Here is a 25,497-nt window from a genome sequence, read left to right as displayed (position 1 = left end):
TTTTATTAATGCTCATCACTCTAGTGGGATGTTACTCAGGAAGACTAGAGGGCCCTGGCCTGACAGAAGCCAGTTCCCATAGTCTTCAGCAGACATTGCCATGCAGAGAGGAAAAATATCACCTCAGCATTGGTGGCTTTAGAGCAGGAGGGAGCACGGGCAAGCCCTTACATGGTATTGAAATAGCCAGCGGAGGCAGTGATGGGAACAGGGTGGGAAGGGAGGTGGAAAGTTGCCCTCTACACCAGGGCTTCTTCAAGGCCACCGTTGGCCACACGATGGTGTCACACCTTTTGCACCACTTGGCTCCGGCTGCATCATGGGCCCAGCTGGTTGAGACTCAGTAAGATAAACCTTCCTTGGCTGCCATGGAGCAACCTGTAAACTCAGCCCACTCCATGTGTCCCGGCCTTCTCCTCCACCAGCCTTGGTGTCATGACCACTGAAGAGATGTTAAACCCAGCAGTCGCGTGGACCAAGGAAGTGCTGGGGGAGCTTGGTGGGAGAGGAGCACAGGTCAGAATGGCCTGGCTCATTCCCCAGGGAGGACATCCATGGCAATGCAGAGGGAGCAACCACCAGGCCCAGGGAGCTCAAGAAACTGAGGCCATCCTGCTACGAGCCTCGCAGGGTTCTTTGTGGAAACCCCAACTTTAATATCACTTTGTGGGGGAGGAGAACATCATCCTCTGCCTTTGTTACTGTGATTACCATTACAGTCTTAGATTTGTCACCTGAGATCTCTTCCAAGTGAAAAGACAAATTTAAAAAAGGCAAGCATGAATTGGTACAGGAAAATAATTGAGCCACTTCAGATAAATTATTGCACTGTAGTAGGAAGGAACAGGAACCTGCTGTCTGACTAGACACTTCCACTTTCTCTTTTAATCACTTGCACTTCCATATAATTTTTATTGCTTTTCTCAAGTTTGGTCCCACTGTCTCAACAATATGGGCATAACAATTTGCCTAGTGCTTTACATAGAGTCTACAGGCTCTGTAAAGAAAGTATCCAGGGCACGAGATCTCTCCATTATTGTACTGCACTGTAAATTCACGTCCCATTTACTTTTTTCAGACATACCCAGGTCTTTTAGCATAACTGGTTCTGAGCTCACTTGGAGTTTGGTAATATCATTTGAGTTGCTGAAGTCTGTCAAAATCAGGAGCCTCTTGGCTCATGGTAGAAATGAAACCCAGGATCAGCGCAAAAGGTGCTACATTTCCGAAATGTAACAACAGAAATGCGAAAAGGTGGGCAAAGCCCATTTCTGCTGCCTCCCGTGAGTGCTAACCCAGAGCTCATGCACTTCAAGAGTCCAACCCTTACTCCTAAGCACAAAAGTCCTTTAAAGATCCTGAAAAAGTAGCGTGCATAGAGGTGGAGACTTCAAGATCTTTGCAGAGAAAAGGCTCTGTGGAAGTACAATTGCACAGAAACTGGAGTGTTTCTCAGAAAAAGGAAAGAAAATTCAACTGAAGCTGATTTAAATCAGCTTGTCTTCTAATTGGTTCACACACAATCTTTCTGTTTGTACACAAGTTCCTACGCTCCTCTATGAAGAGATCAGCTCTATAATCTTTTCTCAAGAAAATCAAGAAGCAAATGATTCGGGAAGCTAAAGTCAAGTTGTACAATTAGGTATCCCTAAAAAGGGAAGAGAAAAAAGAAAAGTGTTATGCCACACTCCCAAGAAGGGCTTTGTGAGCCAGGTATTTTTGAACTCTGCTTACCTTTCTTGTGATGATCTCAGGATTTCTGATCTCAAATAGATGAAGCCCTTTGCTGTTCATCAGTGAAGTCAAAGCTGGTTCAATCTCTATGGAATCAGTAAACCCATCCAGTTACAGGTATGGCCGTCCTGGCTTGCTGTTCATCATGTACTGTGACCTTGTCTGCCTGTTGCCAAAACCTAATTATGCCTCAATGCCCCACGACCTTCAGCCTGACGGAAAACTCACTTCTCCTTTGTCCCAGCCAAAGGGTTCCCCATTCCCCAACTGAATCCAGCAGAAATTTGCATCAGTAATGTGGTTCCCCCCCAGCTGTCACGGTTATTGATGTATTTTTTCAGTGCTTAGGTTTAGGAGATCTGATGTTAGATGCTTTACAGAGTAGGTTGGCACATCCCCAAAGGGAAAACTCACTTGAAATCACTTCTGGGATCCCGACAACCGAGATCATTGTCTGCAGGAAGTTTCTTATGGGTGGGTCATTCTGAAAGCCAGAACAAGGTTTTAAAGACATCATTTAGCCACAAATGGCCTAGAGAATAATTTCTTAGGACTTACCCCACTTGGATCAGCTATGCATTTAAAGACTTTAAACTCTGTCCTGAAGAGAAGGAAAAAGGGGAAAAAAGGTCACTAAGGGCTGCAGAGATCCTCTTTTTGTGCTGCTCTCAGACATGGGCTAAAAGGGGCAATGAAACCCACAAGAAACCACAGTACCAACCTGGAGTCCAAAGGGTGCAAAGTGAGTTTCTTATCCGCATAGGCAGCTTGGATAGTGACTGTGATTTCCTGCACAGAGATGAACGGCAGAGTTGAGATGTAGCACATCTTGCCTTATAGCAGGGAGTTGCATTTGGAAATTCTGGTTTACTTTCTATGACCCAGAGTTCAGCATCCTTATGGCTTTACTAGAGAAGGTTGGCATTTTACTTCTCCATTTGCATGCAACAAACTCCTCTGAGGCCCACAGCCTCAGCCTGTGGAGCCTAGACTGGCTCATCCACAGGACTGATGCTTGTGCCATTTTCTGAACCAAATCCTGCATAAGGAAGGAAATGGTTACGTAGGGTGTTGTTTCCCAATGATCATTTGTCTCAACATGAAAGATCATCAGACTGGATGTGGAGAGGCCAGCCCCAGGGTAGCCAGGGCTACCACAAGTAGTCTTACCATAGTGTTTTCATTTATAACCAAATTTAAAAATAGATCAATCTCTGAATTCTGGCCATTTAGTCTCATTTTCTCGCTTTTGCTTGTATGCAAACATTGGTTAAAAGGAGCATTTTGTGATCCAGTTGCGGGTCACAACCAGGGGTCTGGCAGGCCAGGAGCAGATCACATCCTGAGAGCCACGATTTTAGGGACCACCTCTAGTTCAGTGCTTCTGCAGTCCTACCAGAAATTTGTTTCAAGATATCACCTGGAGCAAAAAAAACAGCTGTGTGTATTTCCCCGTAACACCCTGCTAATGTGGGATACTTGCAGAGGGCAGGAGGGAATTATTCTCGATTACAGTTTAAGCCTTTAAATTCAAGAGTCTGGTCTACCCTCAGGCAGGGATTTGCTTTTGTGCAGTGTTTAGTGTCCATACCAGCCCATAATTACAAGGCTGGACAAACATACTGCTTTCTTGTGATGTTATCCATGACAGCAAGGCTGTTGGCATTTCTTTTTTCTGCCTCCTTAGATTCAGTATAAAGCAGTTTGGGGTAAAACACAGCGTAAGCAGGAACTTTCATACAGGTATACATAGAGGAAAAGGTTATATTTTGAGCTTTGCATTCTTCAGAACTGTATCTTCATTTCAGAGACAATCATCCTCTAAGAGGGGGCCAGAGCTAGAATTTGGGAATGAGGAGATTTCAAAATAAATACATTCCCATGGTGCCTTCATTCTCTCCTAAAATACCTCAACTAAAGGAGTTTCACTGTGTCCGATACAGGTTAATGGGGGCTCATCAGAGCTTTCCAGTGCTGCACTTAGCATCTTGCACATCAGTGATGGGCTGGCCTAATAGAGGAGGTGTTGAGCCAACATGGTCACTATCATCATTCCCAGCCTCAAATGTTGAGGGAAGAGATCGAAGTATTAAAAGGAACTGATCTGCCTTCTCCACCTCCCATGGTTTAGCTACCACCCTCTTCCCAAAGGGCTCCCTGCCATTACTGTCCCTGAGCACCAGGAGTGGTCCAGACTCAGGACAGAGCCTGTCCCAAGGTCTTTACAGTCTGGAGAAGCAAGAACTGACCTTCTCCATGTACAGAACCATCAGGGGCTCTTCTCCCAGGGGAAAGATGCTGACCTCCACTGCTACCAAGGACTTCACAACTGTCCCTTCAGGCTGAAGAGAGATTTGGGGATGGGCAAGACTCCACACCTTGGCCACAGAGTCATTATAGGAAGTGCCTTGAAAAATCTGGTCAAATAAGGAGGAACAGAAGAGTCAGGCTTTTTCCATGCCATGTCCCAATTTCACGCAGCTGCGTCCCCTTTGTAGTCCCCAATTCCTCCTCCAGTTCACACAAGGCAAATAACTCAGCTGCATTTCAAGGAAGCTGTGCCAGCATGGAGGGTGGGGAAATCTGCCTTGCAAAGCACAACGGTTTCTCCATCAGTCCCTGGTTTTCCCCATCAGTCCCACCCAAGACTCTTGAGTTGTCGAGGGAAGGACACGAGATGTTACAATGCAACAGAATCCATTTGAGAAGTTCCTCATTTGACACAAAATGCAGTTACCATCTGCACCGCCTTCCGCTGTGCTTCTGTGTCTTCCATTTCAAACAGCGCCTTCAGAAACAAACCAGAAACAGATTGCAGAAAAATGAAACGCGAGGTTATGGTTAGCCCTGATGCAGGCTGGATGAGCCAGAGCGCTGATGTGTTGCTTGTGGCCAGTTCAGAACCATGGCTGAGTTCCTCCTGAGTTCACCCCCTTTCTACTTCAGTACTCCCACAGAAAACACGTCACTTTACAACTTGGAAGACAAGTTTTCTATCAGCTGGTGTTATCGCTTTAAGGGATAACACTACCTGGTAACACATACTTGCTAAGAAGGTACCAATTTCTGACCAGGATCACATGTAGTGACTGCCTATAGATTTCTATCTTCTCCAGAAACTAGTTCTCACCAAAAAACAAAATTTAGAGAATTTTTTACTCTCTCCCCAAAATATGACATATGATGTAAGGAGGGAACCACCCCTGAAATAGTCACCTGCAACTTCTCCCCTCTGATGGTCAACACCAGGCGCTTATCTAAGAAAGCTGCCGAAGCCAGAGAGTTGAGGATGTGTTCAGACAGCCAGAAGTAGAGCATTCGGGACTCAGTCAGCAGCGACGGGGAGAAAACAGAGTCACTGAAGACATCAGAGTAGTTTTTGTACAGGACAAGGCCCTTTAAAAGGAAAGCAAGTGTGTTGGCCATGACAAGCAGCAGGGAGACAGGACAAAATGTCAACACCTGCCTTTTCATTGCAAGGCAAAGGCCTGGCTGGCTGGACTCAGAGCAGAGAGCAAGCTGCTCAACTGGGTGAAAGGCTGGCATCAGCCAACACTGCAGACTTACCTTTGGCTGCGTTGCAGCAGCAGTGCATGGCAGCAAAGGGACCAACCCTTCCCAGCCCTCTAGTGAACATCATCGCCAGAAAACCTTTGGTCTCTGAGCAGCCCAGGTTAATTTACCTTGTGATGCGATTCTAGGTAATTTGCTTTTATTAAAGGAACTGATGCAAGGGAGATATCAACGCTGATATCCTCATCCCGGACAAAATTTGCTGCAGGCAGAAAACACAAAAGCCTCACACCAGAAATATGACCTTAAGCAGAGCTTGCGAGACAATTGCTTTTAGGACTTGCTGCGTGCAGAAAGTAACTGGGAATTATAAAAGAACACGGGGATGGGACTGGGGGGCCCCATTCCTTTGGGTGCTAGTGCTGATCCTGCTACTGCTCACTGACTCAGTTTCTCCACTGGGAAATAGGGGTAATTACTCTTAGTTTTACATTCTGCTCCTTTTCCCTGATATTTGGGACTGAGAACCATGGGAAAATCTTCAGCAGGCAGATACAGATGCTGCAATATCTCAGCCCAAATACTCCAATGCATGCTCCTGTTCTAGCTAACATCAGTCCTTCTGCACCTATCCTGCACCTCTGGTCATTACATAATGAAGGATAAATACCTTATGAACTGAAATGTGTCTTTCAACCAGTGCAATCACCCTTAAAAATCAACCTGATGCAGAAAATTCAAAGCATAACATCGTTAAGGTTTATTTTGCTGTTGTCTGAGGGCTTGGGATCCCATACACGTTTTCAAAGGACTTTTTTGATGGATGTGGCTACTGCCCTGCTGGGCGTCAAATGTTACAAGTTGCACATAAAAAAAGCAAGCAGAAGAAACAAGGATATTTACCTGCTAAGTCATGTACAAAATTTGCCAGCACCTGGGCAAGAATATTTATTTCATTGCACACCTACAAGAGGAAAAGATGGGAAAAACTGAAGGTGGGGGGTAGGATTTTGGGTTGTGGAGCAGAGCTGGGCCTCATGGCGAGATTGAGGGCTGTTGGTCAGAGTCCAGCACCATCAGAGATCCCAGTGTCAAGCGCAACCTCCCACCTCATCCAAGCTGGTTTTTTTTGTGGATTCTATTTATTTATTTGTTTTCTTTTTCACAAGCACTAAAATTATATTGCTATTATCTTGTGGGCATACATGACCAGAGCATTATGTAGCATACAAACCAACCTTTCCTCTGTCCACAGGAAATGGCTGGTCTTACCTCACTCTTGAGAACAAGCTTCAAAGTGAAGGAGATGAAATCTGTGAAAAGCTGCTTCAGCCAGCCCGGTCTGCATAAGACAGGGAGCACGGTTAAGGACTGCCCAGCAGTGCCCACAGTGGGTGACACTTGGGCTGAAGTGCTTAGGGACCAGGAGCAGGGCAAGTGAAGCCTGATTTTGAAGGGGGACAGACTCACTCCTTGTCTCCTTGGAGGTGAAGCGTCAGTTTGTGGAAAGTCAGATAGCAGTCTGAGGCATCAGCAGCCACTTGGTCCTTCTGGCACACTGCATGGGATGAAAGAAAAAAAAGAAAAAAAAAATAGCTAATTTGCTAACGAGACGAGGAAGATGAGTGCGCTTTGCAGACACTGCAGACCTGGAGCAGGGCATCACTGCAGAGGGGTAGCCAGAGTTCCCCACACCTCCCAGGGGATGTTTCCAAAAGACTCAGGACCCTGCAAAGTTGGGGCAGATGGGGCTACCTTGTACCTGGATGGAGGGTTTCTGCTCACAGCTCCAGCTGAGCAAGTCTACTGGACACCCTTCTTCATGCTTCATTTGGATACCTCCCTGCCTCACTAGCTCCTATCGTCAGGGACTCAGTTGCCCCCTAACATCACCCAGAAGAACCTGGGCAGTATGTGCAGCCCACAAACCAGAGTGGGGAGGGAATTAACTCATATTGCGAAAAGCTTGGAAATTGCAATATACTGTCATGGAGAGCTTCGTGCTGCTCTTCTCCCCCTGGGAGCTTACCAGGAAAACGTATTTTGAGGCAGGAAAACGTATTTTTATGCACATGTGATAACCCACATCCCTCTCATCCCTTATGGGAGGTGGAGGAGCGTAGTTTGCCTCTGTCCCTTTCTAGTCTAAGTCTAATGACTTTACTGAGGAAGAAGATTTGTTTCCCAGAGCACACCTTAGGCCTGACCTGGAGACAGCTGAAAAAGTGGACTATAAGGATGTTCAAACCTCCTGCACCAAAGCCCTTATTTGGCTCGCTCTTTTGAAATATCCCCATGTTTTTTTCAAGTCATCCTGAACAGCAGGAGATGAAAAGCCGGTCCTAAAGACACGCCAGAAGGCCAGACTGTTCTTCACTTGCTGCTGGTGTAAATCAGCATAACTTTGCTGAAATTATTTGTACCAGCTTCCTCTGCTTGGTCTGTTAAAACTATGCGGTCTTTGAGGGCCATGTTGTCGCCTAGCCTGTGTGCACAGCATGGCAGAGACCCATTTCCAGCCTCCAGATGCCATCCGATCCCCACAGAGGTGAGCAGAGCTGGGCAGGGCTCACTGCCCATCACCCAGTCTGTCCTGCTGCTCTGGAGGAAGCACACGCACAAACACCCCCTGCAGCTAGCGATCCCCAGCTGTTACTTACTCAGTTTAATGTTTATCCGGAGGTCAATGGAAGACTCGATTTCAAAATCAACTGAATGAAAAAGCTGCAAACTGTAACAGCAGAAGACAGGACATTTAGCAACCCATGCTGGGAGCAGCTTCTCCCTGACCGCACGTCAGCTGGGGGTGGGTTTTATAAAACCTCTCACATTGGTCCTTGGACTGCAGTGTGCAAAACCCCGGCACTGGCACGTGGCAGCCTATCTCAAATCATTTGCAAATCATCAGGGCTTTAAATCATTGCAAACCACCACCTTAGCGGCACTTAGGGGAACGGGAGCATTAAGCCCCCTTTTTCCCCACTCAAAGTTTATAGAGCAATGAAGGGGAGGGAAGAAGTCAACTTGTATGCTTTGGCCACCTTGTCTCCTCAGGCAAGGGCATCACCCCTGCACCATCACGTGCAGACAGAAAGGCAGAAAGCAAGACAAGAGCAGCAGTGATGGGGCTAAGCAGCACTGCTGGCATATAAAATCTCACCTCGCTCAGGCAGTAAGCAATGCTGCCATTGCTAGAGAGCCAGAGGAGCACAGCTCCTCTGCACCTACTCGTGCCACGGGCCAGTCCTGCCTGTGGGCAGCAGCAGGAGCTGGGACCGTGGTGCTCAGCAGCAGCCAGCCCCCAGGTACTTACAACCAAGCCCCGGCGTAGCCGTAGGTCAGGGTCCCTTTGAAGAAGGCAGTCACATTTTTAACGGCAATATGAATGGCATCATTCTCCTTGAGCTCCACCTCACTCTGCTCTATGGACAAGTCATTGACCTGGATGCTAGAAACAACAGAAACCCATTTTGTCCCCAACCCCGGGGCTGTTTTCTGTGACCGGGCAAGACAGGTTTGCTCCTGAGGATGTGGGGTCTCTAAGGGGTCTGTGCCAACTCCAGGAAGCACTCAGGAGCTTTCGCAAATCACAGGGGCCACGCACAAGGGCAATGGTGCTTTTGCTCAACCTTGATGCACTGCTCCTCCCCTGCAGTGTTCGGATATGAGGCGGGGAGGAATGCTTTAAACAGGAAACACGGAGCAACACGCTGCAGAAACAACTCCGTTTTATTGCAGCGCTCTGTCAGCTGCAGTCACAGCAGGAAATCCGTCCTGCATTTGCATCATTGCATTTGTTGTCCCCAAATAAAAGTTAGTAACACAGCAAAACCCAGCCTTGTTTGTCACAAAGCCCGGCCAAGTGACATCCTGCTGACATGGGTGTCTCCGGGAGCCCCGGCCGAGTCCCCTCTGCCACTCAATGTGCCATGGGCACCATCTGTCGGCGATGGGCCCCAGGAGCTCCAGCCCGCAGGGACAGAGCTCCCCATCCCCACTGTCAGAGATTTGCTCTACGCACTGCCTTGCTGTCTGCCCACGGAGTTGGAAAAGCTCTTAAATAATACATCAGCAGCCTAAACCTTAATGTGCAAATTGTCCGCAAGGCAGAGATCAGAAAATGTGTCTGCCCTGGTCCAGACCTTTGCTTTCACCAGGAATTGCTGGATCAAAGCTCCCTCCAAGGCCAGTTTCCATTCCTCTCTGTCAGCCCATACCTCCCCTGGCACAGAGACACAGAGGTACTCACTTGGTCAGCCCGTAAGCCACCTTGCCGAGGAGCCGCATGGACCTTTCCCCGGTGATATTTGGGAATTTGGCATTTCTGAATGCTGCTTGAATGACCTGCGCTGTTTCCTGGTTCACTGTCAGTGGAAGAAAAGGGCAAAGATACCAAACTGCAATCTATCCTGGCTGCAAAGTCGGGTCCACACCCTGGATTAAAGTACTACAGAATAGTTTTATCCAAGGCATTTCCATTAGATTAAGGAAGCACTAGAAGTAGCTCCAGAGTAAAGTAAAAAAAAAAAAACAAAACAACCCCAAAACAAAAAAAAACCACCCCAAAACCAAGTCCCTAACTTTAACAGCTGATGGCAGCTGGGGACAGCAGCATGTGTGGCTTGACAGTCACCAGCAGGGCTGTTTCCAGGGAATCTAGCCCAGCTTTCACACACCTCACCTGCACCTTAGGGGCAGATTTTGGAAAGGTCGAGGCTGTGCTTGTCCTTACGCTGCACAAGCTGTTGACTTTACCCCAGTGCTTTGCTCTGTTGCTGCTTGCTTGTATTGCAGTCAGCTGTTGGGTCTCCAAAGGAAAAATTCTGAGACCTAAGTTTCTGTACCCATTTTCCTAAAGTTATCCAGCTCATTTCAGCCTCAGACACACGCTTGTACAGGATTTTTTCCTTAGAGAAGTACCTTCTCTTAGTTCGGCCCAGAATCCTTCTCTGCACGTACCACTGACAGAGGGGATGGGACAGAGCTGTTCCCACCCTTTGCAGAAGCACTAATTATTCTTCCTCCACCCGCAGAGCCCCCAAACCCTTGCAAATAAACCCACAGCAGCAGAGAACCCCTGTGTTTCTTCTCTTCTGCACACCGACCCCAAGAGACGAAATTGCAGCAAGGTGAGAAATCAAACACACATTTGCTCTAGTTCTTCCATCACGCCAGCCCCCAGCAAGGAACATTGCTAAAACTTTGGACTAAGGAGAGGGGTTGAAGACTGTTTTCTAGCTCCTTTGAGAATTTGTGCCTATTCAGTTCAGGTGCCCATGGTTTAACCCATGCTCCCAGGCAGGTATTAACACATCTTCACTAGATAAACAGTTTCCACGAGGGAAGCAAGAAACCCCCTCACTTGGCTGATCTATGACTATCTTCTCCTGGTGGAGAGCGGGGGAATGCAGCCCCATACAGCAGGCACTTACACAGCAATGTTGCAGGCTTGGTCATCCTGCAGACGATCCCTGTGACACTGTAAGGGAAGGGCCCAAACTCACAGGCTGCTGACGCGTGGACAAACATTAGCAAGATCCCAAAGGTCCCCAGCCTCATCCTGCCAGCCCAGAGCATCCTCAGCCAGAGTGGGGAGCACTGACGAGATCGACTGATTCTTAACCGTGGCAAAGGCTGCTTTCATACCTCCAAGCAGATCTCGTTCAAAGCAGGACATGACCTGCTTCCTCCAGTTATCAAAACTCATCACACGTTTCCTGATCTTCCTATAGTTTCCTTAACATTCTTCAAGTCGCACGCTGCCTTCCTCCCACAGCAGGCACTCAGGCTGCAGACCTTGGCTCTCCTGCCAAAACTGCTTTAACTCTGGACATGCACGCATCGAGGTGGGTGGAGAAAGCTGGAGGGGGATGGAGATTGGAAGGGGATAAAGTCAAGGGATCAGCCTTGACTCTGGAGGCACTCTGCCTCCAGCCAGTTCATCATTTGCTCTTCGCACAGAAATATTCCATATTTTGCATTCCTGCAGCAACTTCCCAGCAAAGCCCTGTTCAAAAGGTACCTAACATTATTAACTGCTCCCCCCTCCACTGATTTTAGGCCCACTGTGGGGAAACTGAGGCATGCTGCTGGGAAGGACATCCCTCCTGCTACCACTGGGTTGAACCCACATCTCCCACATCCCTGGAGAGGTCCATGACCACAGGACTAGGATGCTCTCTGCCTCTCGGCTGGATTTGTGGACAATCCGTGGTTTGCCACCTTCCAGACGGGGAAGAACCCTCTAAGCTGGAGCTTTTCATGCACATAGCCTCTCAGCTGCTATTTGGGAAACATTAGAAACCCAAGTTCACATCCATTCCTTGTGCACACCTGCCCTGCACACCACTGTCCCCCCCGCACCCCTGTTGTGGGGCCCATCCCAAAATGAGCTCCAGGACAAAACAGAGTGAGGTTATTACAGCAACAAGACTCACAGCAGCTCCCGTGAACCATTTTGCCAGCAAAGGCTGATGGAGAAGGAAAGGTGAGATCTTGGCAATGCTGCAGGAGCACACTAACCCCCTGAGCGAGACCAGGTGCCAGCCTCACTCCTCTCCCCAGCAGATGCCTTGTCCTCCCTGCACTGGGTGAGCACATTTCCTCCATGGAGCCCCACTGTCTGGCGGCCCCCACCCTGTCACCCTGTTTTCTTCCTGAGTTGAGAAAGTGAATGGCCTCAGGTACCCCGTGGGAGGCACTCACGGTCACTGACCCGCTAAGGGAAACCGAGCATCTGTAGGCTTCCTCCAGACTTCTCCAGGCGAGCGGCATGATGGCCCAAGACAGGCTGCCTGGGACAGGCTACCTGCTGCGAGGCAATACTGTATTAGAAATTAACAACTAAATGTTGGAAGCACATATAAAGATAGCAGGTGTCTGACCAGCATAGCTCCCACATGACAGCCCAGCGCCATTGTCTCACCTGCCATGGCATCCTCACTGCCCTGGTTAGGAGGCATCTTTACAGGGAAGCTGCAAAGGGCACAGAAACGTTACAAAAGGATTTAAATTAAAGAGGTTTTAACCTTGTAACAGCTCTGGTTTCTGTCCTTCAGCTCATGGCTCTCACATGCCCAGCCTTCCCCAGCAGCTTGCAGTTCAAGGGACGCTGGCGCAGTGGCCAAGGCCTGGAGTGAGGGAGTTCTGCAGCCACAGCAAGAGGGGTACCCCCAGGCACTGCAGCACAAACACATCAGAGGCAGCGAGACACTTAAATCGGCAGAGACACAGTGCTGTTGGGTGTCACACGAGCACATCCACCTGTGTCCTCAGCACAGCTTTCAGCAGAGGAAGGACACACTCCCATTTATTGCAGGACAGAAACTCAGGAGTGTTGCGCACAGTTTACAGAATCACAGAATCGTGTAGGTTGGAAAAGACCTTTAAGATCATCAAGTCCAACCGTAAACCTAACGCTACCAAGACCACCACTAAACCATGTCCCTAAGCACCTCATCCAAACGTCTTTTAAATACTTCCAGGGATGGCGACTCAACCACTTCCCTGGGCAGCCTGTTCCAATGCTTGACAACCCTTTCAGTGAAGTAAAATTTCCTAATATCCAGTCTAAACCTCCCCTGGTGCAACTTGAGGCCATTTCCTCTTGTCCTATCACTTGTTACCTGGGAGAAGAGACCGACCCCCACCTCTCTACAACCTCCTTTCAGGTAGTTGTAGAGAGCAATAAGGTCTCCCCTCAGCCTCCTTTTCTCCAGGCTAAACAATCCCAGCTCCCTCAGCCGCTCCTCATAAGACTTCTGCTCTAGACCCTTCACCAGCTTCCTTGCCCTTCTCTGGACACGTTCCAGCACCTCAATGTCTCTCTTGTAGTGAGGGGCCCAAAACTGAACACAGTATTCGAGGTGCGGCCCCACCAGTGCTGAGTACAGGGGCACGATCACTTCCCTACTCCTGCTGGCCATGCTATTTTTGATGCAAGCCAGGATGCCATTGGCTTTCTTGGCCACCTGGGCACACTGCTGGCTCATATTCAGGCAGCTGTCAACCAACACCCCCAGGTCCTTCTCTGCCTGGCAGCTTTCCAGCCACTCTTCCTCAAGCCTGTAGCGTTGCATGGGGTTGTTGTGGCCCAAGTGCAGGACCTTGCACTTGGCCTTGTTAAACCTCATACAATTGACCTTGGCCAATTTAAGTTTTACTGGAACAGACCCAGAGGAGACAGTGCAGCAGGGAAGCAGCCCCACTGAGGCTGGTGTTGGTCACTGTAAATGAAAGCAGAGCAGGACCCAGGAGGTCACAGCCACCCCTCTGCCCAGGTCAGAAATTCATACCAGCATGAAGGAAAGGGAAAACATTTTGATACAGGGGTATTTGCCACTGGTGTCCCAGGGCAGATAAGGACAGAAAGACCAAGAACCCAGAGCCAATGTGCTGGTCATGGTAGATCTAGTGCATTTACAGCCCCCTTACAGGCCAGCTCCCCTGCCCCATCCCTGCTTCAGAGGCTGCTGCTGGCAGATGACCTGAGCTGGGGGCAAGGGAGAACAGGGGACTACCGGGCATTAACCTCCAGCAAGAACAGGAAGGCTGGAGACTTTCTGCCTACAATAGCAAAAGCATGTGGAACATGGAGGTTCTGCGAGCATCTCTGCCCTGGAGTAACCAGGCAGAGGCCAGGGCAGCAGGGACACAGCAGCCCAGCCTCCTCTCAGTGCAAGGTCAGGCTAGCAGGAGGCTGGTCAGATTTAAAAACACAAAGAAAGGTTAAATTCAGTTAGTAGGAGGCAGGGCAGGCTTTAAAACCCAAAGAAAGGTTAAATGCCCAAGCTGGTGTGTAGTGCTTGCAAAGGGGATGGTGGAAGATGTTTTGATAAATATTTGCTGTGTAAGGCTTTATCTGAAGGCCATGCATGCACACATGTGCTCACCACCTTGCTGGGGATTGTCCTATAACAAGGGTTGTTTTTCCCTACACTATCCAGAGCAGAGGTACAGCACAGTGCCATTAATCTTTGTGCTGCATTGACCCCAATGTTCAGTGTTACCCTGCAGCTGCTTCCTGAGATAGCCTGCCAGGTAGCCTGGCCACACTCTGCTCCCTCAGCAGGATAGGCTCCAGCACCACCTCCAGGTCTCATACAGCAGGTCAGCCCTGGGATAGCAGGAGGGCAAGCCCAAACCCAGCTGCTCTCATCTCACACAGGTCCAGGGCTCAGCAGCACAAGGTCCCAGTCAATCCAACAAATCCAGCACCAGCCCTTGGAGACTGCAACCATGTGTCTTCCATTGTCCAGGGTTGTGCTGTCAAACCCCAGCAGCAGGAATCTTGGGTTGAAAAGAGATTCAGTTTTGAAGAGAGGTTATTTCTTACAGTTATAATTATGACCGTGACAGGCTTGGATGTTAGGAAAATAAATTCATGAACTCCAGTTTGTGAATTGTGAGATTTTAACAGACTATATCACTTGGGAGGGTAAACCACCCATGAGGGTTTTTTTTTTTTGAACAATGAAGTTTCACATGGTTTTCCACAAAATTTTCCTGAAACCAACCTGATTTCTTTTCTTCCCTACCAGTGTCACCCATAACAACCTTCAAAACCCCCCAAAAAGTAAGCTGGCACACACAGGTGGCCCTAGGTCAGTCCAGGCTTTTCATAGCTGAGGCTGCCACATGCAGCTGGGTTGAAGCCTGGAAGAACAACCAGCTGTGTTTCTGCAGCACTGATTCTGCACTGCCAAATCCAGACTGCAAGAGCAGCAAATACAACTTTCAGTGCTAATTTAAGAAATTCTAGGTGGTTCCTCTGCAGCACAGGACAATGAGCCTAGAAACAGCATTTGCCCAGCCCTCCTCAGCAGGCAGCTGAGCCTTAAGCCCTTCTCCACAGGTTTGTGACCCTGGCTGTACAGCAGGCCTGGTTTTACCTCCCTGATATCATTCCATTTGATATTCAGACATCATTAAATACTAGCAGACATTTCAAGAGCTGTTCTTATGAAGCAGAGGGGCTGGGATGAGGTAACGATGGTGCAGTTGGCATGTTTGGTAACACAATGGGGGAATAGCCCTGGGATGGCCTCCAGCTGGCCTGACACCTTCAAGGAGAGACCCTTTGGATGCACAGTTCTGCAAATCCCACCAGCCTCAAACAGCTAGAAATGGATTGCAAAGACCAGAGGGACATTATAACACTTTGCTGGGCAAGTGCACAGCCATTGGGATGTCCCTGGCTGCTGAGAACAGGGACAAGCATGTATGTGCACAAGTGAAACAGCTCTTTGGAGAAAAGGGGAAGTCAGCACCCTGCCCCCCCCAGCAGCAGCTCAGCAGCAACCTCATTCTCTTGAGATTCATGTGCCACGAGTTGAGGACAGGAGCAACAAAACATGTGACAAACATGACTTCAATGACTCCTCAAATAAGCAGCCTGTTAGAAGTTTCTGCCATGAGAAGAGAAATGCCTGAGATAAGACAGCCAGTACATTTCTCCCTCAACTTGTTTTCCAACAAGGACAGAGACCTGCTCTCAGCCCCTAGCAGCTTCCCCCAGCTATCAGGAGACAAAGCAGCAGAGAAGCTGGTTTTACTCTGCTGCTCACTTTGCCACCCAGTGGACCATCACCCCCTGCACAACCCACCTGCTTTCAGGGAAGCCCTGCACAGTGCTGTACACCCATGGCTGAACAGGTATGTTAGGTGCAGCTGTGCTGCACTAGTGCATTTACATGCAGCTGTGCTTGCAAGCATGAGGAAGATTTAAGCTAGCAGCAGAATCACACAGCTTGAAGCATGAGCCAAGACAAACACAGCTTCCTAAACCCATAGCCTCAAGGCCCTTTCTGTTCTCTGCAACTTCAGCACTTCAGTCCCAGCACAGGAATTTGATACAGAGGGTATTTGTCACTTGTGTCCCAGGGTAGATGAGGACAGAAAGAGCAAGCCTATGAAATTCCTATGAAAAAGCACAGGAATCCCACCTGTCTGAGATTCCTGTGCTCTTTCAGCAGCCTTCCTCTGGAAGTTTCAAGGCTCATTTTTTCCTAATGTTTAACCTGAATTCCCTCAACTAATTTAAGGCCCATGCTGTCTCACCCACAGCTGGCACACAGGCTACAATCCCCATCCTTGCCATCACTATTTACATATCTCACTGTTTACATTGCCCTTCCTCCAGATTAAACTGCCTCAGTTCCTTCCACTGCTCCCACACTTCAATCCTCCCCACTTGCTGCTAGGCTATCTCACCTGGCCATCACACCCAGAGCAGCACTGGTGCTACTACAGCAGCTGAGGCCTTCACTGGTTAGGTATTAGTAACAGGAGTTAGGGCTCACACCACACTCCCAACTCCACATAACACCAGACTGGCTCAGCCAGAGTCACTGGTGCTCAGATCCCTCAGCCAAGCACTGCTCTCTTGCTTCCCAGTGCTCTGCCCAGATGCAGCACTTGGCAGCCATCTCTGCAGAATTAAGCAGTATTTACTTTCACATTACTTGCCTAGTGTCCTCTGCTGTAGTCACAGCTTCCCTCCACCCCAATGGCAAAGAGAGGTACACACATTTCACTAAGCTATTAAGGAAACATTCTCTAAGGCCCAGGAGCCTCACTACATCCCTCCAGTGACATTAGCTATGCTTAATTAGTTTTCCAGCTAATTTTAAACCAATCTACCTGCTTGTGGGAGTAGCAAAAACCAAGACAACAACAGATGTTTTGCCATCTCTGGTAACTTCTCAGATTAGATGTTTCATAAGTAATCCAGCACTCAGTGCTTGTTGCCTAAAGAAGTACCAAAAGAGGTTATTTCTGGCTGTCAAGAAATACCTTCTCCTCCCAAGACTGGGCCCAGGCAGGCACATCTCAGTTGTTTTAGACACATTGCTGAGACACCCAAGTGATGACTAGATACACCCAGAGGAAAAAAATCCATCATGATTAGATACACCCTGAAGAAAAAAATCCATCATCCACAAAATGCAGTGCTGAGCACAGGTAGACTTACTACTAGTGGGACAAGAAAGAGGGGACACTACCTCCAAGAACATCCTCAAAGGCTTATGCAGAATATACCTGAAGTAACAAGACTCACTTGGGAGGAGTCTCAAATTACTTCACTTTAAATACTTAAAGACTTTATTGCTAAATTTTACCACCTTGTCCTACCCACCCTCCCCAAGTCTCCAGCAGATTGAAGATGCAGCAGAAAAGCTACTTGGAAAGATGCTTGGAAAAGAAATAATCGTTCAAAGCCAAAAAACCACACATCAGCAAGATTAAACTTGCTACCACAGATAACACCAACAAACCACATCTAACATCAGTCTGATGTGAAGTGCCAAGATCAAGCATTACTAGTTAGGCTGTTACAACTGCTTGTACCAACTCATGCATGTTAGCCCTGACAAGACACTCCTAAACAAACAGTTCTGCCAACTGCAGGTAGCACTGAGGAAAAGCATTACAAGTTTCATGAGTGGTAGTTCTCCCTAGACACAGTGCATCTCAAGCCAAGTTAGATCCCTGAGCCAAGATAATGCATTGCAAAGCCACTAGGAGTCACACACTGGGCTCAAGGGGTCAAACACCAAACTTCCCAAATACCTGCAGAACTACCTGCTTCAAGATGCCCACAGCCTTTGTGCCAGCAGCTTTCAGTGAGCAAACACAAGCTACAAGCTCTGCAAGGCACTTTAAATGCTAAAGATTGCTGAAGAATACAGTTAGGCAAGGAGCTGAGTCTAAGGCTCTGCAAGCATCTTTTCTCCTCATATCTCAACTCATTCATCATGATTTTTCAATAAAAACAAGTTGACAGCCCATCCTGTGGTTTGCACATGTAGTCTTCCAATTGCTGTACAGTGTATACAAGTATGGATATAAATGCCTGCAAATTTTATTAGAACCAAAGCCCTTAACCATATCAGAAATTAAAGGGGACACAATGAATTAATACAAGAGAGTTGATGCATTCTCACTCCAGAGCAAAGTTGAATACAGGCATTAGACTGCTTTAACTTTGCAATCCAAAAGCAGTGAAGAAGCTTACATCTTGCATAAATTCTTGCTAGATAGAGCTGAACACACTCTTCTCCCATGATTTGGCAGGGGGGAAATTAAGCCTTGAGTTTAAAGTATCTGAATTTGGCAATATGAAATTTAGCCTGCAATTTCACGGAGATAATTGCTTATCAAGAGGTCATTGTCTTACAGTCCTCCGCTTTGTCCAACAAGGAAATTGCACCATACATCCTTCATAGGAGAATATTTACACAGAAAATTTATACTGTTGAAGCAATTTAACAATGGATCTTTCCTAAAAGCTTGCTAATGCATATCTAGCAATTTGAGATCCTACACTCAGTGTAATTTAAATAGCATTTGAAACATTCCAACAGGAATCACATTGCACAGAAGCAGCAATTTGCTTCTCTAACATTTTTGCACACCTGCTTAGAGCCTGTGCATTTAGTGCACAAGTTTACAATGCCAAGCCTCTACATAGGTACCTAATAAATGCTACGGAAGAGTTCTTTGGAATGAGGGCAAGCATCTTAGTCTCTAGGCTGTAATGACTTAAGGCTTCTTGCAGCTTTGTTTTCTCTGGCTTTCACTGACCAAGCAATGCAATCCACTTTCACTCCTGGTTTGGAGTTGGTATCCAATTCCTTCAGGTAGACTAAATCCCATTGCAGTTTCAGACAAGGAGACTGGTGACAAGTCAGTTGCGGGTCACTCCAGGCCCTTCTGGAAGGAGGGATGCAAAGAAAGTCTTGAAAAAAACCCATGCTGTGCTCATAAGTGAAGGACTGGCCTGCTGCAGTTCTTGTAAAACTTGTTCCTCATCAGGAGATGCCTCAGATTCATCTGCTCTGCCTGCATTTCCTCCCTGCCAAAATAAAGGATATTTGATAAATGAGATCATTGCAGAAGTGAGAAGAATCGGGTGTCAAACAGCATGTTTGTTACCCAGATGTCACTGTCAGAATATAAAAAGCTTGCAAGTATCCCCAGATAACCACAAAGTCAAAAAAACCAAGCCGCACACTAGCATTATGGTTAAATCATGCTGTGTGTCTAGGACACTAGAACACTGTCTAGGACAGACATGAAGCACCAGATCAGGTGAACTATACACATTTACAACTAATTAATTTTCACTGACATCAACCAGAAGTGTCAGCTTGAAATGCAACACTAAGATGGCTTATATACTCAAATCCTATCACTGAGGTATAGTCTAAATCCTGTCTTCAGTTAAGATACTGTTCAGCCTGTGACAGGCTGCTCTCTCCATTGCAACATCCTAAAGGACAGAAGCAACTAAAAGATAAGTCAGCTTGAAATATTTTGTAGAACAGAGGAATTGGCTGCACCAAAGGAAGACTTAAGCTGGCAATTATTCCACCATGGAAGATAGTTTCTGACAAAAGTTTAGAGAAAAGTTCTCACTACTACATGTAATTAGTAAACTGAAAGTAAGACTTCACAGGGTTTCATGCTCATGGTTTAAAAAATACCAAGACAATACCTGTACGTTATTGTTCTGATCCTGGTTTATAGCAGCTTGAGGAAGAACATTGCCTGGGAAGGGCTGAAATGGTCTTTGTCTAAATGGAAGCCATCCAACATGGTGCCTGGCAAAGTCAATAGATTTTTTTATTCATAGTGGTAATTGAAACATTACTCCTTCCTGTTACACCAACACAGTTCAAGTAACACCTGACTGCTCAGTGCTGCAGACAGCAACTTCAGCACATTAAGGTCTCTTTCTGCCCTGACCCATTAAGTACTTTCAAAGCCTCCTGTTAGCAGCAAACCATGAGGTAGGAGGGGAAGCCTGAGCATCTGCTCACATTCAAAATAAGCAGCACTACATCCAGGTTTCCATCTACTTGATCAGGGCTGAGCCTGCTGGAACATTCTGCTGGAGGTACAAAGAGCCTGCTTGTTTACCATGTTATGTACACCCCTGGGTAACTCTGTACTTACCCTAAAAAAAAAGGGGCACAAAGAACATGCAAAACAGCACTATCTTACCAAAACATAACAGGCCATATAGACCTTCTTAGGTCTGTATCTCTACAGCACCTGCACCTTGTAACCCACAATAAGCTGTTCAAAGTTACACTTGAGAATTATCAATAGTAAAATTTAAGGACTTTTAATGAAGCAATTAGCCTTCACTCTCCAAGTCTGCATAGAGGTTAGAAGAGCTGATCATTTGAGCTGCTCGTTTCAACTCCTAGACCCACCAACAGGAATGCAGAGGCCTACATCACTTGTTTCACTGGTGATCAAAGAATCTGAGGGGACAGATTATCTTTCTCAGCCAAGACATCCCAAGCATGTCCACTGAGGGCCCATTGTCTTTATTGTGCTTCTAAGAGATTTATCCCAAGTTCCCCCCCCCCGGCCCCACTAAAGAGACTCAAAGGCAACTCGGGACACTGCATTCAGTTTAGCTTTGTCTGCTAAACTTTGTCAGAGAGACAACACACAGCAGAAACCCACATGGGTACATGACTTAGATAGGTGTGATACCCTCTTCCCAAAACAGAGGGTTCAAACACTTGTTTTCCCTACAAGGGCCTGTCATTTACTACATTGAACCTACACATCCACTCTACACTGCTGAGCTGCTGGGGCTTTACACTGAAAGCTACCTATTAGGTTTCAACTAGTTTTCAAAAAAGAAAGCCAGCCACACCAGAAGTGTTAGTACAGAAACCACTATCACCCATTCTTCATTTAATCCAGGCATAGACTATACTTATATTTTTACTAAATACCGAGTTATAGCAGGATAGAGGACTGGTCCACCATTTCCAGGTACAAGAGTCATATGAAGCTCAAATGCCAGAAAGCTGACCACAGTACAGAGCTGAGTACTTCAGTGAAACATCTCTGAATACAGTAGTAAATATTAATACCATACACTTACAGATACATCAGCACAGTGCCACCCATAACCAGAAGGAACCTGCTGACACTGGAGTAGAAATAGATAATGTTGACAAAAACATAGAACAGTGTTGCTGAGTAGAGCCAATCCAACCAATCTCGATTGCCACCCTCCTCCTCTTCCTCCATGAGGGGACCCCCTTGGGCATTCATCCGCAAGTTCTGGTTGGCTGCTGCATTAACCTGGGCAGCAGCATTCTGGTTTCCAGGATGATTTTGTGCAGGAAATGGGTCTGGGAGAGGAGCCGGGGGTGTCACTGGTGCCACTGGTATCTCCTGAGAATGTCGTGTACGGGATGGGTCAGCAGATGCAGCAGTAGAAGCCAAGCTGAAATCAGAGAACACAATACAGAGTAAGGCTTAGTCAAATCCTTTCGCATTTAACACAGGCACTAAAAATTTGTCCACCTTTAAGTATAGAGTCAGATCACATGCAAGTGGAAAGCATCAAGTTTAGAGGCTACAGAAGGGTTAAACACAAGTTTTAGTTCTACCCATGACAACAGCTGCATAGTGACTTCAGCAAGTCAAATGAGGCACCTTCTACTTTATGAACAATAATTTCAATACTTTGCAAAAAATCTTTAGAGCAATCTAAAGGTAGTCTAGAAGGCTGCTGCAAGTCTCAGCTTTACCTTTGTCAGTGCTTTGTGTGCTACTTTAAGCAGTCAAAAAGTGAGCTGAGGCTCATCAGCAGGATTACATTTACTCTACAGACACCTGCCCTCCCAAAAGAGTCAGAGATCCACAATTTGGAAAATTTAAAAGCACTGGCCTAAGCAGTAAACCAAGCACCACATGACAGTTAAGAGGTACATTCCCACACCATTCAGCATAAGTTACAACAAAAAAGGGTCTTCCAATCACACTACATCAGAAGAACTGCCAGAAGCTTTCTATTTCTTTGTATTACAGTTTCTACTTTCTACTGGTAGCTTTGAACAGAAAACTTACTATTGCATGTAGTATTGTCTTACATAAATCTGCCGAAACCAGGACATCTGAAGCATGCTGTAGGTTGTATAGGCAGAGAAGCCAGGAGCCACACTTTGGAAGGGATGCAGAGTTGTTTCAAGCCTTGGTCAAAATTTGAACACGTTCATTAGCAAATACTGGGCAAACTGTAAGAGTCATTTATTACAAGACAACTTCTGCCATTTTGTACATCCAAATGCAAAATTAATTCTCCCTTCTACAGTACTAAAGACATCTCTTTACCCACATGAATAAAGGGAAGATTTTCAACTAACAGAGCAGTGCATTTTCCTTCAGCTTCTTTCATGCCCACTAAAGCTTTTATATATATCCTCATCATCTTTGGCCCTCATTCTACGGACTTAAGACAGCATCTGTAACATAAGGGGCTGACATCCAACACAAAGCCAACATTTTAAAAGTCTTAGTGATGTATGTAAAAATTGTATTTACCTGTTACTGGCTTCTGCTGAAGACTGGCCACCAGAAGAGCATCTCAGTCTTTCACCAGTTGAGGAAGATACAGATGGTGCTTGACTAGCTTCCAACAAGAGCTTTGGCTGATCAGCTTTAACCTAGGGACAGCAATGCAGTTAGTAAGGTTATCCAGGACACTACACAAGCCTTACACAAAAAGGTTACACCATGCTGAATATGCTTTTATAACTGCTACACAGTTCACACACTTGTCCCACATGGTACCTCTAGGCACTGCCACAGTACTGACACTGCTCTTGGGCACCATGCCACAAGCACCTCCATCAGTATTTTAAAGCTCCTTTAAAAGTGACTGGCATGTAAAACTGACTTGATGTTAGTCTTCACTTTCACTAGATCTACACCTGTATTTATAACCAGATGGGACCTGTCTGTATGCATAAAAATTAATAAAAATGCAACTGGGAGAAACAGAGGGAACTGAACTCAAGACAGTTTGACTTTTTAGCTACAATAAGTTTATGTATGCAAATGCAAACTCCTGTACACAGAATTCAAGAGTAGTTTTGTGGTGATACATCTGTATAATATCCAGACCAAAGCTGGCTCACAGCTAGGATAAGCTCAAATTGTCTATAAAGGATGATATAAACACACCTATTGACACATTAGCACATCCACTTGAGAGTAAAAATTGGTTTTAGCCATTTACACTGAAGACCAGCAAGGACTCAGTTCAAGCACTAAGGCTCATCTTTGGCTTCCTCTATACAGGCTGAGTCACTAATGAGAACAGTTAAAACATCTTCAGCTAACAGCCTTCTTCCTTCCTCACACCCCAATTACAGATGGGAACAGCTTCTACTCCGTAACTACTGTATCTGTCCACAAGCACAGCCTCTGTCCAAAAGAGCCTGGGACATGACAGGTCATATTCTATTTAATAAAACTGAATTTACCAGAAAGCATTTCTCCTCTAAGCAGTGTGTTACAACTAGATTGTAGTTTTGATATTTCTTAACAGATGCCATAAGAATCTTTACTGATGAACCAGAGTCACTTTACTCATCTTAATCCAAATTCCTAACCAAATAATCAAAGTAATATTGCCATTGCACTAGTAGGAAAAAGCTGCAGTATCACTGAACTTTAAAATAGCCATTCAATACTTCCCATTTTTAGTCACAACCCCAAGATTGAATAGTATGTTAACTTAGGATGAGTACCTCTGCATTGGTTTCTTGCACATTTGCAGGAGTCTTGAAATTGTATACCAAATGAAGAGCATGCAACTCCCTGTGCTAAAATGTAATGGAAGACATGTTAAAGATATAACTTTTCTTGATATATTTCAGCACAGCATAAAAGATTTTTTTTATACCTTTGGCAACAACTCGCTCAGATAATGATGATCAAGCAGCAGCTTCCCAGAATAAATCAGCTTTTGGTCCTCTTCAGGCTTTGAAGAAAGAAAACAAAGAATAGGATGACTTGCTCTGCCAAGAACATGCAAGCATTAACTGACACAACTTGCAGCCAGACAGAGGCATGCAGCTGAAAGCACCCCACACATTAAGGTGCATAGGGAATTGTGCATATCTAAATTCAGCTAATGACATGAGAACAACTGAATACTTAAGTGCAAGATTACTAACACTGAAGTCTAAATCACCAGGAGGATATAAAGCACTCCTTTGGCAAAGAACTTTGTTACATACTGTCTCTTTTGGCTGGACAAAAACATTTGTGTTTCTTAGAAACAAAGGTTTGGAGTACCATCTAATCTGCTCAGCACTGGAGGTGGTGTCAAATAAATCTGTTGTACCCCATCAGATGAATCCCTGCAGCTGTTCACCTAGAGCCTTCCTACTGCAATACAGCAGCCAGTGGAAGCATACTGATCTTGTTTCTCTTCACTCCCAGGGAAAGCAAGGCAAAAAGCATATCCTCCTGCTGAAACACTGTCTGTCAGGTGCCACAGAGCACAGCAATGCAACACCTACTGAGCTAGCTTTCATGATGTGAGCTCACAAGACCCATGGCTTGAAAGGAAGTCAAACTTCTGCATTTTCACCATCAGACATCTCTACAAACCCAGTTACCTTGCTATGCACAGACTGGGCTACCTCTCGTTCAACTTGGAAAGAGCTTTCAAAAAAAACCCAGGTGCCTCAGCCCACTCGCTACCCCCGCGGTAGGTGTGATGTCCCAGGCGCTGCCCACCTGCACATCCCATGCACAACCTTCCACACAACCAACCTCTGGGCTCAGCTGCCAGACTCACTGACCTCACCCGCAGCTGGTGCGAGCCGACTCCCCGACAGCGGCTGGCATTTCCAAACACCCCGCAGGACACACAGTCCCGGGAAGTTAATATTTAACAGCGGCCGAATCAGAAACCGAGTCCCAAAATAGCCCCCAGGACGGCCCAAGCAGGCCCCGCGCCCGTACCGACCAGCCAGCACCGGGCAGCTGATGCAATCAGGTGCGGGACAGGGGGGCAGGTGCCGGCAGGCCTCGGCCAAGCGAACCGCCGGCGGCCCCCGGAGCTCCGCCGAGGCCCCGCGGCAGCTCCCGACGCTGCCCCGCGGGGATGCGTCGTTCCTCCTTCTCTTCCCCGCCCCAACGGCCGCGACGGCGGCCGGAAGGGGCTCGCGCAGCGGGCGGAGGACATTGAGGGGCAAGGGGGAGGAGGGGAGCGCACACTCACCGGTGCCTCGGGTACGAGGCGGCGCAGCTCGGCCTTGAGCCGGCGCACGGTCCAGGCAGGCGCGGCGCGGAGACGCAGGTCGGGGTGCCGCTGCGTAGGGCTCCGAACGAGCAGCGCCAGCGGCTCCTCCATATCCACCGGAGGACCAGTACCAGCAACAACACCCCCCTACCTACCGCTGCCCGACCTTTTATAGG

At 47.0% G+C, this 25,497-nt stretch overlaps 2 protein-coding genes across 3 annotated transcripts; both read right to left on the bottom strand.

Annotated features, from left to right (window-relative positions):
- Positions 1-519: 519 nt before the first annotated feature.
- On the bottom strand, positions 520-10,993 carry CETP (cholesteryl ester transfer protein). The gene is made up of 16 exons (XM_075510290.1): positions 10,680-10,993; positions 9,497-9,611; positions 8,561-8,695; positions 7,908-7,978; positions 6,718-6,805; positions 6,520-6,589; positions 6,151-6,211; positions 5,418-5,509; positions 4,951-5,130; positions 4,472-4,522; positions 3,984-4,151; positions 2,456-2,523; positions 2,293-2,335; positions 2,149-2,218; positions 1,735-1,820; positions 520-1,648 (listed from the first exon to the last, which is right to left on the bottom strand). Exons 1-16 carry the CDS (start codon positions 10,822-10,824, stop codon positions 1,574-1,576), a joined length of 1,518 nt encoding a protein of 505 aa, XP_075366405.1. The 5' UTR covers positions 10,825-10,993; the 3' UTR covers positions 520-1,573.
- Positions 10,994-18,792: 7,799 nt separating this feature from the next.
- HERPUD1 (homocysteine inducible ER protein with ubiquitin like domain 1) lies at positions 18,793-25,471 on the bottom strand. Of its 2 annotated transcripts, none has more exons than XM_075510288.1 (8): positions 25,301-25,471; positions 23,972-24,049; positions 23,817-23,891; positions 22,606-22,727; positions 22,132-22,254; positions 21,158-21,505; positions 19,745-19,850; positions 18,793-19,102 (listed from the first exon to the last, which is right to left on the bottom strand). In XM_075510288.1, exons 1-8 carry the CDS (start codon positions 25,430-25,432, stop codon positions 18,935-18,937), a joined length of 1,152 nt encoding a protein of 383 aa, XP_075366403.1. In that variant the 5' UTR covers positions 25,433-25,471; the 3' UTR covers positions 18,793-18,934. The 2 variants fall into 2 exon arrangements, with proteins under 2 accessions (XP_075366403.1, XP_075366404.1); XM_075510289.1 differs by lacking the exon at positions 25,301-25,471 and adding an exon at positions 24,367-24,776.
- Between the last annotated feature and the right edge of the window lie 26 nt (positions 25,472-25,497).

This window comes from Mycteria americana, chromosome 8 (genome assembly GCF_035582795.1).
Source record: "Mycteria americana isolate JAX WOST 10 ecotype Jacksonville Zoo and Gardens chromosome 8, USCA_MyAme_1.0, whole genome shotgun sequence".
In the NCBI taxonomy this organism is placed as follows: domain Eukaryota; kingdom Metazoa; phylum Chordata; class Aves; order Ciconiiformes; family Ciconiidae; genus Mycteria; species Mycteria americana.
The sequence above is the reverse complement of the archived record's forward strand: the minus strand, read 5'-3'. Positions and strand labels throughout refer to the sequence as shown.

Bases quoted from the DNA above. Each gene is read 5' to 3' on its own strand.
- HERPUD1 (XM_075510288.1), bottom strand. From the start codon at position 25,432: ATGGAGGAGCCGCTGGCGCTGCTCGTTCGGAGCCCTACGCAGCGGCAC. The intron at 24,050-25,300 runs GTGAGTGTGCGC...CTTTCTTCAAAG, and splicing joins GCCTCGTACCCGAGGCACCG to CCTGAAGAGGACCAAAAGCT. The intron at 22,728-23,816 runs GTACTCATCCTA...TGCTGTCCCTAG, and splicing joins TGCAAGAAACCAATGCAGAG to GTTAAAGCTGATCAGCCAAA.
- CETP (XM_075510290.1), bottom strand. From the start codon at position 10,824: ATGCTCTGGGCTGGCAGGATGAGGCTGGGGACCTTTGGGATCTTGCTA. The intron at 9,612-10,679 runs GTAAGTGCCTGC...TTCCACTGACAG, and splicing joins CAAGCCTGCAACATTGCTGT to TGAACCAGGAAACAGCGCAG. The intron at 2,336-2,455 runs GTTGGTACTGTG...CCTTCTCTTCAG, and splicing joins TTGCACCCTTTGGACTCCAG to GACAGAGTTTAAAGTCTTTA.